At 27.9% G+C, this 21,222-nt stretch overlaps 1 protein-coding gene across 1 annotated transcript; it reads left to right on the top strand.

The window, feature by feature from the left end:
• The first annotated feature begins 17,089 nt into the window (after positions 1–17,089).
• On the top strand, positions 17,090–18,993 carry LOC109816156 (scopoletin glucosyltransferase). The gene has a single exon (XM_020381047.3). It carries the CDS (start codon positions 17,361–17,363, stop codon positions 18,795–18,797), a length of 1,437 nt encoding a protein of 478 aa, XP_020236636.1. The 5' UTR covers positions 17,090–17,360; the 3' UTR covers positions 18,798–18,993.
• The last annotated feature ends 2,229 nt before the right edge of the window (positions 18,994–21,222 follow it).

The following is a 21,222-nucleotide window of genomic DNA, read 5'->3' as shown; positions in this document are numbered from 1 at the left end:
AAAACATGAAGCCATCATCAATTTTACATATATTGCCTCAAAATCATCCAAAGATCATATTCCTAATTTTACTTCATAGGGTTTCCCACAAGAAACCACAGACCACTCTAATTCATATCAAAACTCATCTAATTATGAAAGCAAATACATATTTACACTCTACATCACACAAGAAACACAACAGAATAATCAGAAGGCAAAACAGAAAACATTCATATTTTGCCTGTTTCTCATAGGGTTCTCTCAAGAACTCACAGAGCACTCTAATTCATATCAAAACATATCTATTTTCAAAATCAATCACATATTCATACATCACAGCCAACAAGGAACACAACAAAAGAATCAGAAAGCAAAATAAAAAACATTCATATTTTGCCTGTTCCTAGAAGCATGCATCAGGCAAGGGATTGGGGCCAATCCTACTACCTAACAATTATTTTCACACCCCGAGCGAGGTTTCCCACTCCCCCTTACCTGGATAAGCAGAATGCAAAGCTAGAGCGAAATCTAGTTGATCTCCTTCTCTTGGTTCTCTTTGGTCTCTAGAGAGTGTGTCCAGAAACAGTGCCAAAGTGCTCTATTTATAAATTTCAAGAGTGGCCAGAACGGCCCGTTTCGGATCCGAAACGGCTCGTTCTGGATCCTTTCATCATGTAGAAAATTCACATCTAGAACGACTCGTTCTCAAACCAAAACGGCCCGTTTCAAAGATGAGTTTTAACTCACAACGACCATATCTGGAATGGCCTGTTCCCAAAGTGGAACAGCCCGTTCTAGGTCCAAAATTTACTCATAATAGCTTGTGTTGGAACGGCCTATTCCAATCTCGGGTTTATAAGCCATTTTAGTAGTTTGTAACGGTCCGTTCCAATTTGAGAATAACTCGTTTTGGGCTACTAAATTACCCATAAATCTTATAAAAATTACTAAATTACCCTCCATAAAAAGTATGAAAATTGGGGTGTTACAAGTACAAACAAGTTGAAGAATAGAGCATACGCGACTTCTTATACGAGAACCAAGATAAAGGAAGGAAAGCTTGAAGCATCAGACGGAAAGGTCAAATAAAGCCTGGTTGAGCTGTACAAAACATCAGACAATTGATATCAAGCATCAAGACTAAGCATAATCTAAAGCCAGACAAAAATTCAACAAATACAAGACAAGACATACTACCAGTCGAAGTCTTGAAGTATCAAATGAAAGGCCAAAATAAGTATCAAACAAGGCTAAATCACACTAGTGCAAAAAATTGGATTTAAAATCGGAATTTTAAGATCGGTTATAAGGTAACCGATCTTAAAAGTGACGCGGTGGCAATTTTGTAAATAAAATGAACACTTTTAAGATCGGTTCAAATTTAACCGATCTTAAAAGTACTTTTAAGATCGGTTATTTTATGACTGATCTTAAAAGGTATGTCTGACACAACTTTTAAAATCGGTTATTTTATAACCGATTTTAAAAGTAGCACTTTTAAAATCAATTATTTCATAACCGATTTTGTATACTACATAGATTTTGTATACTACATACAAAATCGGTTCTGAAATAACCGATTTTAAAAGTATCGTCGGAAAAAGTACATTACTTTTTCAGATAAAGACAACGCCTCTGCAACTATGATGACCGAAAAAGGACAAAAAGTTCCCAGGTCTCAGTTAAAGTCAGACACTACAGCTAACAAAACGTAGAAGACTTCACGGAATGTCTATAAATAGGAAGCAACATTTAATGCAAGATCTAATGCATTAAATGAAAGATCAAAGTAGTCATGAACGACTACATCCTACTTCAACAGACACTTGCAACGGGCAGATTTTACAAAGACTATATATGTCATGACTTCAAACCTTGAAAGGTTGGTGAAGAGAGTGATTTCAAGCCCAAGAAGCAACGAAACCAGAGACAGAGCATATATAGTCAAATGTACAATAGTGTATTGTATTTATCTCTGTAAACTAAGGAGTTCTAAGTGTAACTTAGGAACATAAACCTTAGTGAGTGTAGTAAATCTTTGTATCTTCTCTATGAGAGTAAACCACACACTCAAAATAAACTATCTATCATTTGTAAAGCCTGAAGAGGCTAGGGAAAGAATACTTGTATAAGCCTGGAGAGGCTTGTCAAAGAATCCTCACTAAGAGTCTGAAGAGGCTGAACAAAGAATACTAACGCTAATAGGTGAAGTTAGCGGGCCAGAAGTGGTCAATAATCCTCACTAAGAGCCTAAACAAAGAATACTAGTGCTAGTGAGTGAAGTTAGCCAACCAAGAGTGGTTGATAATACTCGGGACCAAGAGTGGTCGAGAATACTCACTAAGAGCCTGAAGAGGCTGAACAAAGAATACTAAAGCCAATGAGTGAAGTTGGCCAACCAGGAGTGGTTGATAATACTCGGGACCAGGAGTGGTCGAGAATACTCATTGAGAGCCTGAAGAGGCTGAACAAAGAATACTAGAGTCAATGAGTGAAGTTGGCCAACTACGAGTGGTTGATAATACTCGGGGACCAGGAGTGGTCAAGAATACTCACTGCAAGCCTGAAGATGTTGAACAAAGAATACTAGCGCTGACGAGTGAAGTTGCGGTAGGCTAGAAGTGGTTGAAGATACTTGGCAAACCAGAAGTGGTGATAATACTTGTATTTAATTGAAAATCTAGTGGAACCCTTCAATTGAAGGAGACTGGGTGTAGCTCAGACTGAGCGAACCAGTATAAAAACCTTTGCACTGTTTATCTATGTTTCAGAAGCAAATTTCGTTTAGTTAATATAGCATACTGAATATTTCAACCATTGTTTATTCTTCTCTGTAACTCTCTTCAGACGAAAAATACAATTGCTTAACTTATTATTTTAAGAAACATTTTCCTTGTGCAGACAATAAACTTTTAGACGCAAAATTTTTTGTTGAGTAAATCCTGCACATTTCTTAAGTATTCAACATAATATTTTTATTGGAAGAAAAAGAATCCCTCTATGAAAACATTTTTAAAATTCTTCCGTTCGCACACACATATTCAACCCCCCTTCTATGTGTTTTTCTTCTAACTTCATGCTTGACGTAACGGTGAATTCTACACTTGCAGATTCACAAAAATTACTCACTTCATCTGAAAACTAGAAAATTCCAAGATACAATGCAATATAACATACATATACATCATTCACAACTCATTTGTACCAAAAATCCAATATGTAACCACCAATTTAATCAAGCCAACAAATTCATCCCAAACATGCTTCACAAGCAATAAACCCCAACTCCAATCATTCAATTCGAATCACACAACTAAGCATTTCTAGATGAAATCAAACGACATACAACTAAGGCAATTCAACATAGACAAGGTTTTAACTCCCCTTACCTCGGAGTCGAAGAGAACTGAGGAAGATGAAGAATGAGCTCCAAGAAATCGCAAGCTCTACACCTACACTACCAGGTCTAATTCCAAGCTTCTCAAGCACTACTAGAAAAATTAAAATTAGAGAGGGAACAAAATCTGTCACTAGATATCTTAAAATTCATCACAAAATAAATTAGTGACGGAATTTGTGACGAAACTGATTTCGTCACAAAAATTGGCGTCACAAAATATTTAGTGACGGATAATTTGAGTCCGTCACAATCAGTGACAGAATTAAGGCATCACAAATTCCGTCACTAATTTATAATATTAAATGTTCATAAATTAATAAATTTCCATCACAAATTGTGACAAATTTAGTGAGGGACTTTTTTCCGTCACAAATTTGTGACGGAATTTGTGACAGATTAACTCCGTCACAAATCTGTGACAAAATTTGTGCCTCTTATTAACACTACACGTTGATAGGGATGTTGGCGTCACAAGAGAGGTCTATTTTACAACATTTCACTTTTTATGTGTTTTATCGTTGCTTGCACAATTTTTGAGAGACTTCCCAGAAGGTCACTCATCCCTACATTACTCCATGTCAAACACGCTTAACTGTGAAGTTCTTATGAGATAAGCTACCAAAATGTATATGCATGTTATCAGTATAACTTGTACAAATTAATTCATTTAAGTCATCCTCAACTATACAATCTCATACTTGTACTATAATAATAATATATAATAATTTTATATTACGATAATATATATTTAATTAATTTTTATTTATATATACTTACTTTTATAATTAACAATCTACTTATTTCTATTTTAAATTATAATTTAAATTATTTATTTTTATAATTTATAATGATAATATAATTTATAAAATTATAAGTATTTATTTATTACATATTTATAAATTAAAATTTAACATTTTAAATAAATTATTAAATAATTTAATATATTTATTTATCTTAAATCAGTGATATAAAATTCAAAAAAATGTATTTATCCTTGTTTTATTTTCTAATTATCAACCATTAATAAAATACTAACTTAAAATCTTATCTAATTATATCATAATATTTTCACATCAAATTTAAAACCATATATTAGTTATACAAATATATTAAGATCATATAATAAATTGTCAATAAGATTTTAGTTAAATAACTTAAAATAATTAATGTTTCAATTATATTGTTAATTAATAAATAATTAATTCCAAAGCTAATTAATTTTTTTATATATTAATTATTAGTAAAATTTAACAACTTTTAATTTAACAATTGGATCGATGAAATTCAACACACACCATGAGTTACTGAGCGGAATTACTTTACCAAGAGTTATTTTGTAAATTATTTGATTTCGTCTCTCTCTCTCTCTATCTCTCTCTCTCAGAGAGAAAGGATGATTATACTATTACCGGTGTAATTTTTACTAAGTATTACACACCGTTTAATAACTTTATATTAAATGTGAATTTTGTAAATTCAACCGTTAGATTATTATAAAAATATAATAATATATAATAATTATATTACGAATAATAATAATAATAATATATTTAATTAATATTTATTTATATATACTTAATTTTATAATTAACAATCTACTTAATTCTATTTAAAATTATAATTTAAATTATTTATTTTTATAATTTATAATGATAATATAACTAATAAAATTATAAATATTTATTTATTACATACTTATAAATTAAATTTTAACATTTTAAATAAATTATTAAATAATTTGATATATTTATTTATCTTAAATCAAAGATATAAAGTTCAAAAAATGTATTTATCCTTGTTTTATTTACTAATTATCAATCATTAATAAAATACAAACTTAAAATCTTATCTAATTATATCATAATATTTTCACATCAAATTTAAAACTAGATATTAGTTATACAAAAATATTAAGATCATATAGTAAATTATGAATAAGATTTTTGTTAAATAATTTAAAATAATTATTGTTTCAATTATATTGTTAATTAGCAAATAATTAATTCTAAAGCTAATTAATTTTTTCTATATTAATTATTAGTAAAATTTAACAATTTTTAATTTAACAATCAGATCGATGAAATTCAACACACACCATGAGTTATTGAGCAGAATTACTTTACCAAAAGTTATTTCGTAAATTATTTAATTTCATCTCTCTCTATCTCTATCCCTCTCTCTCTCAGAGAGAAAGGATGATTATACTAATACCGGTGTAACTTTTACTAAGTATTACACACCGTTTAATAACTTTATATTAAATGTGAATTTTGTAAATTCAACCGTTAGATTATTATAAAAATATAAAAATATATAATAATTATATTACGAATAATAATAATAATAATATATTTAATTAATATTTATTTATATATACTTAATTTTATAATTAAAAATCTACTTAATTCTATTTAAAATTATAATTTAAATTATTTATTTTTATAATTTATAATGATAATATAACTTATAAAATTATAAATATTTATTTATTACATACTTATAAATTAAATTTTAACATTTTAAATAAATTATTAAATAATTTAATATAATTATTTATCTTAAATCAAAGATATAAAATTTAAAAAATGTATTTATCCTTGTTTTATTTACTAATTATCAACCATTAATAAAATACAAACTTAAAATCTTATCTAATTATATCATAATATTTTCACATCAAATTTAAAACTGGATATTAGTTATACAAAAATATTAAGATCATATAGTAAATTGTCAATAAGATTTTTGTTAAATAATTTAAAATAATTATTGTTTCAATTATATTGTTAATTAGCAAATAATTATTCTAAAGCTAATTAATTTTTTCTATATTAATTATTAGTAAAATTTAACAACTTGTAATTTAACAATTAGATCGATGAAATTCAACACACACGATGAGTTATTGAGCGGAATTACTTTACCAAGAGTTATTTCGTAAATTATTTGATTCCTCTACTCTCTCTCTCTATCTTTCTCTCTCTTAGAGAGAGAGGATGATTATACTAATACCGGTGTAGTTTTTACTAAGTATTACACATCGCTTAATAACTTTATATTAAATGTGAATTTTGTAAATTTAACTGTTAGATTATTATAAAAATATAATAATATATAATGATTATATTATGAATAATAATAATAATATATTTAATTAATATTTATTTATATATATTTAATTTTACAATTAACAATCTACTTAATTCTATTTGAAATTATAATTTAAATTATTTATTTTTATAATTTATAATGATAATATAATTTATAAAATTATAAATAATTATTTATTACATACTTATAAATTAAAATTTAACTTTTTAAATAAATTATTAAATAATTTAATATATTTATTTATTTTAAATTAGAGATATAAAATTCAAAAAATGTATTTATCCTTATTTTATTTACTAATTATTAACCATTAATAAAATACAAACTTAAAATCTTATTGTGACACCCTTACTACCCCAACACATATATAATATAATTTAATTAAGAAGAATCAAAGGTTTTGTAAAAGGGTTCACATAAAACTTCAAAACTGTTCTTTCTTCAATATAAGAAAATGACTGAAAATTAAAACTTGAAAGGTAAAATTTAAGAGTTTACAATTTTAAAATCATTTATTACAATACCAAATCCATATAAATATTTTGTCCTAGAAATCCTCTGCCCTGATGTCACACTATCAGAGCATGCCCATAATTTAACTGTTGGCATTCTAGATGCCACTCGTAGCCGGATCTTCTTCACCTAAAATATCCACAGTTTATACGGTGAGAAAAGAAAATATCTATATGCAAAGTACATACAAACACATCACAATATAATCTCATCATAATTCATTATTTGATATATATATATATATATATATATATATATATATATATATATATATATATATATCAATCATTCATCATCTTCACATCTCAATTCACATTTAACATATCTCATTTCACATACATATCTCAATCCATCATAATCCACACCAATTATACAATTAACAACATCATTTCCATATCCATAATTCATGTCAATCTTACAATTAACAATATCATATCCACATCCATAATTCACACCAATCTTACAATTAACAACATCATTTCCATATCCATAATTCATGTCAATCTTACAATTAACAACATCATTTCCATATCCATAATTCATGTCAATCTTACAATTAACAATATCATATCCACATCCATAATTCACACCAATCTTATAATTAACACTATGCCAAGACCTCGCCACATCTGACACAAGTGATACGGGTTAATTGCCTCCCACACCAAACCAGGGTCACGCCCTCCTTGTAGCATCACTTACCCAGGGGCCGTGCCATCCCTAGTCATTAAGGAGTACGCTCGTCCCTGAAGCATCACCTACCCAGGGTTCGTATCATCCCTGATCATCCGGGAGTACGCTCGTCCCTGAAGCATCAACTATCAGGGTTCGTATCATCCTTGATCCTTTAGTGTGAGGAACCACAATCACATTACAATCCACACAATCTCTTGCAATTAACTCTATGTCAGGGCTGCCATAATTGACATAAGTGGTGTGTGTTAACTGTCTTACTCATCCCACACCATGCTAGGGTCACACCCTCCCTGTAACACCACTTACCCAGGGGCCATGCCATCCCTAGTCACTGATGTGAGGCACCACAATCACAATCATAATCACATCCATACAACTTCTCATCTCATAATTCAAATTCACATCACGTACACAATTCCACCTTACATACACAACAGATAAGTCTAACAAATTAAGGATTTACACATCCCTCAAGCAATTCACATTTAAATCATCAATTCTTATTAAATAATATAATAACATTCATAAATTAATATAATAAACAATAGAATTATCAATTTAATATAATTTTAACTTAAACAGTAAAATCCCCAATTGTTCCAAAACCTAGTTCACGGGCACTTTTCTACAATTTCGTTCTCTCTCCCCGATCATCATTCTTACAAATTATTAGCATATTTATAATTCTCAACATATACAAAATCTAATGGGATCATCAATTCCTCAAACAGAAATCATCCAATTTTTCACAACCTAATTTACAGGCACTTTTCTATAATTTCGTTCTCTCTTCCAAAGTATCATTTTTACAAATAAATCATATATTCGTAGTCTTAAAGATATACAGAATCACATAAGACAATTAATTCTCCAAACAGAATTAATTATAAATTACTCATAACCCTAAGGGCTCTTCCTCTACCCAATTCCCTCATGTAACTCTACATATAAATAATCCATTTTTCCCCTGTACCTGGATAAATAGGAACTAGGGCAGAACCTCCTCCTCTTTTTCCTTAAACAGGGACCGGAACTAAAACTAGGGTAGAACTGGAACGGCCCGTTCCAAAACCGGAACGGCCCGTTCCAAAACCCAGCAGAATGGCCCGTTCTACTTTCAGAACGGCCCGTTCTCCAAACCAAAACGGCCCGTTCTCCAACCGGAACGGCCCGTTCTCAACTACGTTTTTTAGGCAAATTCTTTATTCCGGAACGGCCCGTTTCACTTTTGAAACGGCCCGTTCCGGGCAACGAATTGGGCCCAAGGCCTAGTGAGAATTGGGTTGTTACACTTATATAATTATATCATAATATTTTCACATCAAATTTAAAATCAGTTATTAGTCATACAAAAATATTAAGATCATATAGTAAATTGTCAATAAGATTTTAGTTAAATAATTTAAAATAGTTATTGTTTCAATTATATTGTTAATTAGTAAATAATTTATTTGAGAGCTAATTTATTTTTTTTCTATATTAATTATTGTAGACACCCAATTTCGTCCGGGGGCACACAAACAAGGACATGGATCTCTGTTACGAAGGGAAGGAGCTCCCGAAGCATGCCAACGAGAAGACAGGACTTCAGAGGGCCCAAAAGCACAGATTAAATATTTTTATGGGCCCGGAACGGGCCGTTCCAAAATCGGAACGAGCCGTTCCAAGGTCCGGAACGGGCCGTTCCGAGGCTCCCAAAAAGCCAAGAACCCTAATTTGGAACGGGCTGTTCCGAGATTGGAATAGGCCGTTCCAAACTCCTCCAAAAAGGGGTAAAAGCTTATTTGGAACAGATCCGAAACTGGCCGTTCCTAAATCTGAACGGGCCGTTCCAGACCAATCATGTGTGCTGAATTTGGACCCCAGAACAGGCCGTTCTGAAATCAGAACGGGTCGTTCCAGGGTCCAAATTAAGGCACTACGTCCATATCCAGAACGGCCGTTCCGATTTTGGAACGGGCCATTCTGGACCCCCCTTCTGAAGTCTATAAATAGACGGCTGGGGCTCATTTCTCCGGACTCCGAAATTTCGTCCAGACTTCCTATAGCTCGAAATTTCTCTCTTTTTCTCTCTTCCTCTCTCTTTTTGTATTTCTTGAGATTTTTGTGAGGCATTGTAGTGTGAAGGGCTGCCAAAAAGCACCCAAATCTCCATCTTTGAAGATTAATAGAGCTCGTTCAAGAGGTATTCAAATCAATTTTCTTCTCTCTATTTTATTTCTTACATTTGATAAATATTGTTTATAATAAGAGCAATCATGTAGATATTTTAGAGTCAATTGTTAATTTAAATTTTAAATCATGTAAATAATCATCAATAAAAGGGGATATAATATTTAATTTATTATTTCTTATCGCATTAACTTCATCATAGGGTACCGATTTAGGGCGTTGTAAGGGTGCTTAATACCTTCCTTACACGTATAGCTTGAAATTTCTCTCTTTTTCTCTCTTCCCCTCTCTTTTTGTATTTCTTGAGATTTTTGTGAGGCATTGTAGTGTGAAGGGCTGCCAAAAAGCACCCAAATCTCCATCTTTGAAGATTAATAGAGCTCGTTCAAGAGGTATTCAAATCAATTTTCTTCTCTCTATTTTATTTCTTACATTTGATAAATATTGTTTATAATAAGAGCAATCATGTAGATATTTTAGAGTCAATTGTTAATTTAAATTTTAAATCATGTAAATAATCATCAATAAAAGAGGATATAATATTTAATTTATTATTTCTTATCGCATTAACTTCATCATAGGGTACCGATTTAGGGCGTTGTAAGGTTGCTTAATACCTTCCTTACACGTAACCGATCCCGAACCCAATTCTGGTTATCAAGGCCATTATTGGATCTTTTAAAAATCTTTTCTTTTTCCAATGTTTTGAGTAAAACATTGGTGGCCACTCCATAGAACCTATTTTCAAAACCATTGATTAAGGATTAGTCTGGTGTCCGGGCATTCCTTAATTGATGAGATCTTTAAAAGGATGTCTAAACCATTAGTCGCGAGATCGAAAATTTTCGGGTTGCGACAATTATTAGTAAAATTTAATAAATTTTAATTTAACAATTAGATCGATGAAATTCAACACACGTCATGAGTTATTGAGCGAAATAACTTTATGAAGAGTTATTTCTTAAATTATTTGATTCCTCCACTCTCTCTCTTTCCCTCTCTATCTCTCTCTCTCTCAGAGAGAGATCTGAGAGAGAGAGGGGGGGTTATACTAACACATGTATAACTTTTACTAAGTATTACACACCACTCAATAACATTATATTAAATGTGAATTTTGTAAATCTAACAGTTAGATTACTATAAAATATAATAATATATAATAATTGTATTACGAATAATAATAATAATATATTTAATTAATCTTTATTTATATATACTTACATTTATAATTAATAATCTACTTCTTTCTATTTAAAATTATAATTTAAATTATTTATTTTTATAATTTATAATGATAATATAATTTATAAAATTATAAATATTTATTTATTACATACTTTTAAATTAAATTTTAACATTTTAAATAAATTATTAAATAATTTAATATATTTATTTATCTTAAATCAAAGATATAAAATTAAAAAAATGTATTTATCTTTGTTTTATTTTCTAATTATCAACCATTAATATATTACTAACTTAAAATCTTATCTAATTATATCATAATATTTTCACATCAAATTTAAAACCAGATATTAGTTATACAAAAATATTAAGATCATATAATAAATTGTCAATAAGATTTTAGTTAAATAATTTAAAATAACTAATGTTTCAATTATATTGTTAATTAGCAAATAATTTATTCCAAAGCTAATTATTTTTTTTAAATTAATTATTAGTAAAATTTAATAACTTTTAATTTAACATTTGTATCGATAAAATTTAACACACACCATGAGTTATTGAGCAGAATATCTTTATCAAGAGTTAGTTTGTAAGTTATTTGATTCCTACTCTCTCTCTCTCTCTCTCTCTCTCTCTCTCTCTCTCTATATATATATATATATATATATATATATATATATATATATATATATAGAGAGAAAGAGAGAGAGAGGAGGGTTATACTAATAACGATGTAACTTTTACTAAGTGTTACACATCGCTCAATAACTTTATATTAAATGTGAATTTTGTAAATCCAACCATTAGATTAAAAGTTCATATCACTTTATATGTTTATATCAAATTTTGTGAAATTTGAACAACAACGTGAAGGTAATCAAAATGTTCATATTTTAGTATATTTTGAAATGTATATATTACATCAATTTTGTTTTATAAGAATGAAGTATCAAATCATCTTGGATTAATATAAAATTTTGTACATATGATTTAAGAGTAAAGAATTTTCAATTTAACGATTGGATTTACAAAATTCTCATTTAATATAAAATTATTGAGCGGTGTAATACTTAGTAAAAGTTATACCGGTGTTATTATAACCCTCATCATATATATATATATATATATATATATATATATATATATATAATTTTATGGACCTTTTTTTTTATATTGTAACACCCCCAATTTTTCTACTAATACTACGAATAATTATTATTTATTTGTGTATTTATGAAGATTATTTCCTTATAATTATTTTGATTAATTAAATGGGTTTGATTGAATTTTTAAAGGTTTTTAATAATAATCATTTATGAAAATTATTTTTTATAATATTATTAATTATGATATTTTGTTATAATTATTATTTGAAGAAAATCATGTTTTAAATTGTATTGATATTTTATTTTAATTTGATATATATATATATATATATTATTTATTTATTAATTAGTAATTATGGATTTTCATAGCCCCGGAACGGGCCGTTCCACTTTGGGAATGGGTCGTTCCGGATGTGGTTTTAAAGAACAAATTATTGACCTAGAACATGCCGTTCTAGTTCTGGAACGGGTCGTTCTGGCCAAATCCTGATGCCTATAAATGCGTTCCGGCACTCCAGAAAAACGCATTTTTTCACTTTTGACCCTTTTTCTTGTACACTTTCTGGAGACCAAGGGGAACGCGGAGGAGGAGATCCTGCTTCGGTTTCAACCCCTGTTTATCGAGGTAAGGGGGAGTGAGAAACCTCGCTCTAGGTGTGGGATTGTATGCTGGGTAGTGGGATTGACCCCCAATCCTGTGTTTGTTGTATGTCATATTTTTCTTGTATGTTCCAATTACTTAATTAATATGCGTGTATGAATAGAAACTTTGTTTAGGCTATGATTGTGGAATTTGGTGCTCCTTTGGGTTCCTACGGGAAACCCTAAGGGAGTGCATTGGTGCTTGTATGAGTAAATTAATTGTGATAATAATTATATACGTGAATTGTCTTATTTTAAATGTTTATTGCATAAATTGGAACGCTCTATGGGTTCTTGAGAGAACCCTATGAGCAGTAGGCAAAATAGGAATATTTCTGTTTTGCCTTCTGTCTATTCTGTTATATTCCCAATTAAAAGAGATGTGTGAATGTGTGTTTAATTTTGAAAATAAACAAGTTTTGATATGAATTAGAGTCCTTTGTGGGTTCCTGTGGGAACCCTATGAGAAACAATCATATTTCTAATATTTTCTGTTTTACCTTCTGATTGTTCTGTTGCATTCCTTGTTGTATGAGATGTATGAATATATGTTTACTTTCGCAAATAGACGAGTTCTGATATGAATAAAAGTGCTCTGTGAAAATTGTGAATATGATGTGATAATGCGAATGTGATGATGAAATGTAATGAGGAGATGTGATGATGAGATGTGTTGAGACATGATAATGTGATATGGGAATGAGACATGATAATGTGATATGAGAATGCATAGACTCTTGATTGACATGCATCATTTGCATAAATGTTTTAAGGGTACGATATGGAATATACCGCCAGAGAAGGTCCCCTAGTGTAAAAGCTTTGGGGATTAGTCCTTGGGGATAGCTCGGTTTGGAAGTCTCAGTCTCGCCCATTGTGTGCATGGGATGTATCTTGCGGCTTAGCTATCTCGACGAGACTCTGATAGTATATCCTTCTAGTGAGAGTGCGCAGAGGGTGTGACCCGACATGTACTCCTAGACTACTCTTTGTGTATTGCTAGCGGCAATATGCCATGTGATGTTTTACTGGTGCCACATGCATGATAATATGTAGTCCGTGTCCATGCATGTGCATTCTTATTATTAAATGATGATAAATTACTATTTGTATGACTTGGATGATTGGATAAGCTATTGTTGTTGATTGATCTATAAGGTAACTGTATTGTTTGTGTTTGGCTATCCGGTGTGCGTTCCTACACCATGAGCTAGAGTGAGATGTTTCTCACTCCCTTCTTTTGTGTTGTTTCTCTTGTTTGATATACAGGAGACCATTAGCAGCATGAGGCTGAGGATGTGGACGATGGAGCTTAGGCTTCTATGTGAGATTTTGCTCTGATAGGACATGTGACATCGGGACATAGATAGAATTAGAATATGACATTGTTTATGATTTATTAAAGTATATATTTTGGAAATTTCAATTTTTATTCTTTGTAATTTTATTTGCTATTTGGATTAAGGACATGAATGTGAATTCTCTACTCACATGATTATTGGAATTATCGTTTCAATTTTATATATATACTTTTTTTATCCAATAAGATATTTCTTTTTATTATTATATATATATATATGTTGGGGTAGAGGGTGTCACATATATGATTGTCAATTTTTGTAAATTTTTTTTTACATTTTTGACAAATATAAATTTGTTGTCGGACATATTCCATTGGTAATATAACTTTTCTTATGAATTTTTTTTCCATCAAAAACATAAATTTTTCGATGGATTAATTTGTCATAATTTTAAAAAACAATTTAACATATATTCTTTAATTCTGCATAATTCTTACATATAAAAATTTCATAAATAAAATTAAATATTTTGATAGGGATCAATAATTCTTCATAAATGTTGACAAAAATTCTATCGCAAAATCCATTACTGACTTATTTATTATAGTATTATGACGCATTTTTGTGAGAGAATATTTATAGAGGAACTTAATCCGTCACAAAATCCGTCACTAATTTTATTTTTTTATTCAGTGACGGATTAAATTTTGTCTCTAAAAAATCCGTCACAAATTTTATTTTTTTATTTAGTGACGGATTTTGTGACGGATTAATTTTTGTCTCTAAAAAATCCGTCACAAAATTCGTTACTAATTTTATTTTTTTATTTAGTGACGGATTATGTTACGGATTTTTTAGAGACAAAATTTAATCCGTCACAAAATCCGTCACTAATTTTATAATAAATGCTAGAAAAACTTCGTAGGTAATTTTTCCTGTGGATGTCCCAGCCAATTTTAATATACAAAGATATATAAAATTTTTTAAATTTATAAGTTTAATAATTAAAATTATAAATTAAAAAAATATTATTTTACTAAATTATTTATAAATATATTATTATAATTAATTTTAAATTAAATATATAAAAATTTGTAAATATGATAAATTAATGATAATGAGTTTTAATTGAATGATAATTCATAAAATTTTAAAATTAAAAGTATTTACTTAACAAAATATTATTTTACTAAATTATTTATAAATATTTCATAAAAATTAATTTTAATTTAAAATATTAATTAATTAAACATTTATTTTAATTAAATGTATAAATTAATGATAATGAGTTTTAATTTAATGATAGGTTTTTAAAGAAAATTATTTAATAAAAATCTATTTTTTTAGAATATTGAATATTTTAAGAGTTAATATAATTTATAATAATATAATTTTGTAGTTCAATATGATGGAATTAATTTTATTTCTAAGGACATGATCTAATTAATTTTTAAAAAAAATCTAAGTCCCACATTGATTAGCAGAAATAAAATAATTAAAGAATATATAATTAGAGGCAACACCTTGCAAGTTAATCTTGTAGCCTGAGTTAGATTTATAACCTACATTAGCATATTATGAATTTATTGTGAGTGTTTGAAAGTTAAATAATTAAAGAAATAATGGTGATTTGATACTCATAATTATGATAGAATTTCTTGTAAATTTAAAATTTGTAAGAAATTTACACAAAAATTAATTTTGAATTATAAATTTGCAAGAAACTTTTTGCAACAATTTCTTTAATTTTTTTTTATAAAAAGTTTCTACAAAATTTCTTGCAAAAAAATTCGCAAGAAACTTACAAATTTTTTCACAAGAAATTCCCTAGGAAATTCTCTTGTAAATTTTAAAATTCGTAAAAATATATTATCCATGAAGATATTACCTGAAGATAAAATTTTGCAAAAAAAATCGTAAAAATTATATTTTTGCGAATTTTTATGTAAAATTCGCATGAAAATCACATATAATAAGAAAAATTCTAGTAGTAAAATTTTTGAATATGAATGCACCTTGATTTTTGTTTTACACTTTTTTTAATAAAATCTATTATGAAAGAAATTTTAGAAAATAATCAAAGACTTTCTATCCTTATCATTGGTCAAGAGAAAGTTTGAATTGAAAATTACATACCTCTAATTTAAGTTGAATATGCATGCACCTTGACTTTTTGTTTTACACTTTTTTGTTAACAAAATCTATTATAAAAGAAATTTTAGAAAATAATCGAATACGTACCTTCCTTATATCATTGGTCAACAAAATGTTTGAATTAAAAATTACATACCTCTAATTTAAGCTAAATATGGATGCAGCTTGACTTTTTGTTTCACACTTTTTCACAAAATCTATTATGAAAGAAATTTTAGAAAATAATCAAATACTTTCTTTCCTTATCATTGGTCAACAAAAAGTTTAAATTAATAAGTACATACCTTTAATTTAAGTTTTCTAATCGTAAATAATTAGCATTTTAACTTGTGAATGTACAGACACTTTTATTATATATAACTAAAATTAATTATAAATTATATATAAAAAAATTATGTTTGAATATATAAATTATATTTAAAATTTGTACATATAAATATTTTTAAACATATAAATTATATTTTATATTTATGATTATATTATAGCACAAAATTATTTTTATTTATTGACAATTTATTTTAAAATATTCATATTTAATTAATTAATAAATTTTATAAATAAAAACTAAATTAAATAAAATAATTTCTACAAACCATCTCATTGAAGAAAAACTTAAAAAACACTCCTACACAAGATAATAGTTCATGTTTCATATATAGATATTGATGCAAACACATTTTTTTAAATAAATAAGTATACTACCATACTACTCCTTACATTTAGTTTTGTTTGACATTTTAATAAAAATATAAATACTTTAGTTTGATTGTCTTTTGACAATGACAACGAAGTATTAAATTTATTTTTCTTATTATAAATTTTAAAATATTAATTACACTTCTTAATATACTTACAAAACTCTTAAATGTCACACAATTATTATTTATTATAATTACTTATTATACATTAAAAAATTACATAAATAAAATATTACCAAAACACTAAAAGTGCAAAGGTATGAACAATAGCCTAAATCATTTTGTTTTATAAATTCTCAATCCTCTGATAATCATACAGCCATACCAAGTCCTCTTCTGCTAATTTCTACACAAAATCTAAATTTTCTTTACCTACGATATTAAAGCGGGAAAGATGGGCACTAAGTATGATTCTTTACACATATTTTTCTTCCCCTTCATGGCTCATGGCCATGTGATACCTTTAGTAGACATGGTCAAACTATTTGCTGCAAAGGGTGTGAAAACCACCATAATCACCACACCCCTCAATGTGCCTACCTTCTCTAAAGCTATAGAAAATGCCAAAACTCATCGAATCAAAGAGATCCAAATCCAAACCATTAAGTTCCCCAACGTGGAGGTTGGTTTACCAGAAGGATGCGAACATGTTGATTCTATCCCTTCACCAAATTTATTTCCAGCCTTCCTTGAGGCTATTGCTTTGCTAAAAGAGCCCTTTGAGCAATTTTTGTTTCAACAACGTCCAAATTGTGTTGTTGCTGATATGTTCTTCCCATGGGCAACTAACTCTGCTGCCAAGTTTGGAATTCCTAGGCTCGTGTTCCATGGCATTAGTCTATTCTCTTTGTCGGCTACTGCAACAATGACCCTTTACGAGCCTTACAACAACACTTCATCTGACTCAGAGTTATTTGTTATTCCTAATTTTCCTGGTGAAATTAAAATGACAAGGTTGCAGGTGGGAAATCTCCTTAGTAAAGATGAAATGAGCTCATTTTGGAAGGAAGTGCATGAATCAGATGTGAAGAGCTATGGGGTGGTAGTTAACAGCTTCTATGAACTTGAGAAGGATTATGCAGATCTTTATGTGAAGAAACTTGGAAGAAAAGCATGGCCTATAGGCCCTTTGTCTCTTTGCAACAAGGATAAAGAGGATAAAACATATAGAAGGAATAAAACATCTATCGATGACCATGAATGCTTAAAGTGGCTAGACTCAAAAAGAAGTAATTCAGTTGTTTACGTGTGTTTTGGGAGTGTCGTAAGGTTTCCCAATTCTATGCTTCGAGAGATTGCTATGGGACTTGAGGCATCAGGACAACAATTCATATGGGTGATGGGAAAGCAGAAAGAAGATAGCGAAGAATGGGTACCTGATGAAGGGTTTGAGAAAAGAATGGAACACAAAGGACTAATTATTAGAGGTTGGGCACCTCAAGTACTGATTCTTGAACATGAAGCTATTGGTGCATTTGTGACTCATTGTGGATGGAATTCAACATTGGAAGGTGTGGCTGCTGGGGTGCCCATGATAACCTTTCCTGTGAGTGCTGAACAGTTTTACAATGAAAAGTTGTTAACTGAGGTGCTTAAAATTGGTGTGCCTGTTGGTGTTAAAAAATGGACTCTCTTTGTGGGGGATGATAGTGTTAAGTGGGATGCAATTGAGAAGGCTGTGAAAAGAGTAATGGTAGAGGAAGAAGCTGAGGGAATGAGAAATAGGGCAAAAGCGCTTGCGCAGATGGCAAGACTTGCAGTGGAAGAAGGAGGATCTTCCGACTTAAATTTGGATGCTTTAATTGTGGAGTTGTGTTCCCTATCCCATTGATGCAACTCACATGAACAAAGTGTTATGTTTAATTTGATGCATGCTAAGGCTAAATTAAGTCGAACTCTTTCTTTTGGTTTTTTTATTTTTACTAAATTGTACTTTTTATCTTCCTATAATATCAAATTCATAATTTTAGTTCTTTCATTGAATATTCATCCATTGTTAAAATTATAACATTAATTGTGATTTAATATTATGATGATTAATATTTAGATTAATTTAATATGCAATTTTAGTTCTCATCATTATTACATTTTTATCTCGTTTTACCAAATGCATATATAAAAAATAACACCCTTAACATCCTAAAAAATTGTCCCTTCTATATGCACTCTAGCAAAGTGTATGAAATATTTACTATATATATGCATTATACTGATAAATATTTATTTATCAAAAAAGTAGATATTAATAACGTGATCTTTAAATTTGTTAAGTAAGATTTCACTTGACAAATTATATATAATAAAAAAATGACACCCTTAGTGTCTAGAAAAATTTTTCCTTCTATATGTGTTCTAATAAAGTGTAGAAAATATTTATTGTATATACATCACATATTAATAAATATTATATTTACCAAAAAAGTAAATATTGTTAAATAATAACAAATCATAAAATTTTTCAAGTGAGATAAAACAAGAACTATTTTTGAAATTTAGCCTAAATATAATTATATATTAATTGACATGTATTTATTTAATGTTTAATGTAACAATTTTAACGATAAACAAATAAATATTAATCAAAACAAGAACAAAATTATGTACTTTATAAAATTGGAAAATCAAAATTGTAGAATTAAAAATAAAGGAGTCTAAACAGATATTATAAGAAGAGCAAAAATATAATTTAATATTTTTTATGCACCCTAATTTAAAAACTCATAATTATCATGTTTTAAAAGTTTTACTTTTGATGATAGAACTGTGTAAAAAATAATTATAATTCATTTTAAATACTTTTAAGATCTAAAATATTATTCGGTATTGTATATATAATCAAATAAAATAATATGGTAAAATATCATATCATTAAATCTAATATATTTATTAAGTATAACAATTTATTGTAGAAGTTGAATACAGAAGACAATAGTTAATACAAATATGAAACTAATTTAAAAATTAAATTACTCATATATTTATATTATAATATAAATTGAATTTATAATATTGTTTTAATCAAAAATTATTTTGTAATTTATTTAATATATTAAAATTAATGTCATATATACATATATTTTTAAAGTGCATGACAATAAAAATATTATATTTTTATTATTGTTTAATTTTAATATTTTTAAAAAAAATAAGTATAGTAGTATATAATTATATCTAAGTGACTAAATCAATACAAATATTTACATTAATTTATTAGTTAATGATAAGAGTTGGTTTAATTTTCACTAGTAAGTTAATGGATCATTTATTGTGGAGAGCACCATTGTTGGTAAAGAAGGACAATAATTAGAAAAAGAACAGTAATTTAAAGCAATATATCGATTACCTTCAACTGAACAAGTTGACTATCAACAAATATCTTTAGTCAATAATAAGTGACTTCATGGATCTACCAAGAGAAGCAACTGTGTACTTAAAGATCCTCTTTACATATATTAGTGACACACTCTATAGTGACACTATATATGTCACTAAAAATTACTTTTACTTATATAATAATTATAATATATGTCGGTATATTATTAAAAAGTGTGGATATAAGCTATAATGACATACAAAATATGTTGTTAAATCTCATTCAAAATCAACACTAAAATTGTGTGTAACTATATATCAAATAAATATATACCTACATATATTATATCTATAGTGACACTTCTTGTATGTCACTATATGTAACATTTCTTGTAGTAACAATATAATAATAATAATAATAATAATAATAATAATAATAATAATAATAATAATAATAACATTATTATTATTATTAGATTTGATAAAATACGAAAAATTATAAAGTAAGAACATGTTTGATTTAATAAATATTTTCTCTCTTCTTTTTTCTTTTTATAAATAATTATAACAATGTTGTTTTATTTTTAGTTTGTTTTTTATTTTAAAAAACTGTATAAAATAATGAAAACAAAAAAAATGACATTTGTTTTTTATGTACAAGTCATTGGAACAGAAAAATAAAATGGAAGCATAATATTATTCTAGTAATTTTTTAAAAATTAGAAAATATTGTTCATTAAACAAACATAACTTAAAAGTGATTCAAATGTATGAAGTATATTAAATCAAAGAAAAATGTAGTGGTATCATAGTACGGATCAAGTTAGTTTCTACCAAATGTTAGATTATTTAATCTAATATTGACTCATATATTTAAGAAATAATATTTAATGTGATGGTTGTTGGATTTAAAATATATTAAAAATTATTGGAGATTATTTTAA

This window comes from Cajanus cajan, chromosome 3 (assembly GCF_000230855.2).
Source record: "Cajanus cajan strain Asha chromosome 3, NIPB_CcT2T_4, whole genome shotgun sequence".
NCBI lineage: Eukaryota > Viridiplantae > Streptophyta > Magnoliopsida > Fabales > Fabaceae > Cajanus > Cajanus cajan.
The sequence above is the reverse complement of the archived record's forward strand: the minus strand, read 5'-3'. Positions and strand labels throughout refer to the sequence as shown.

What these genes read in the sequence shown, in the direction of transcription:
- LOC109816156 (XM_020381047.3), top strand. Translation starts at nt 17,361, where the DNA reads ATGGGCACTAAGTATGATTCTTTACACATATTTTTCTTCCCCTTCATG.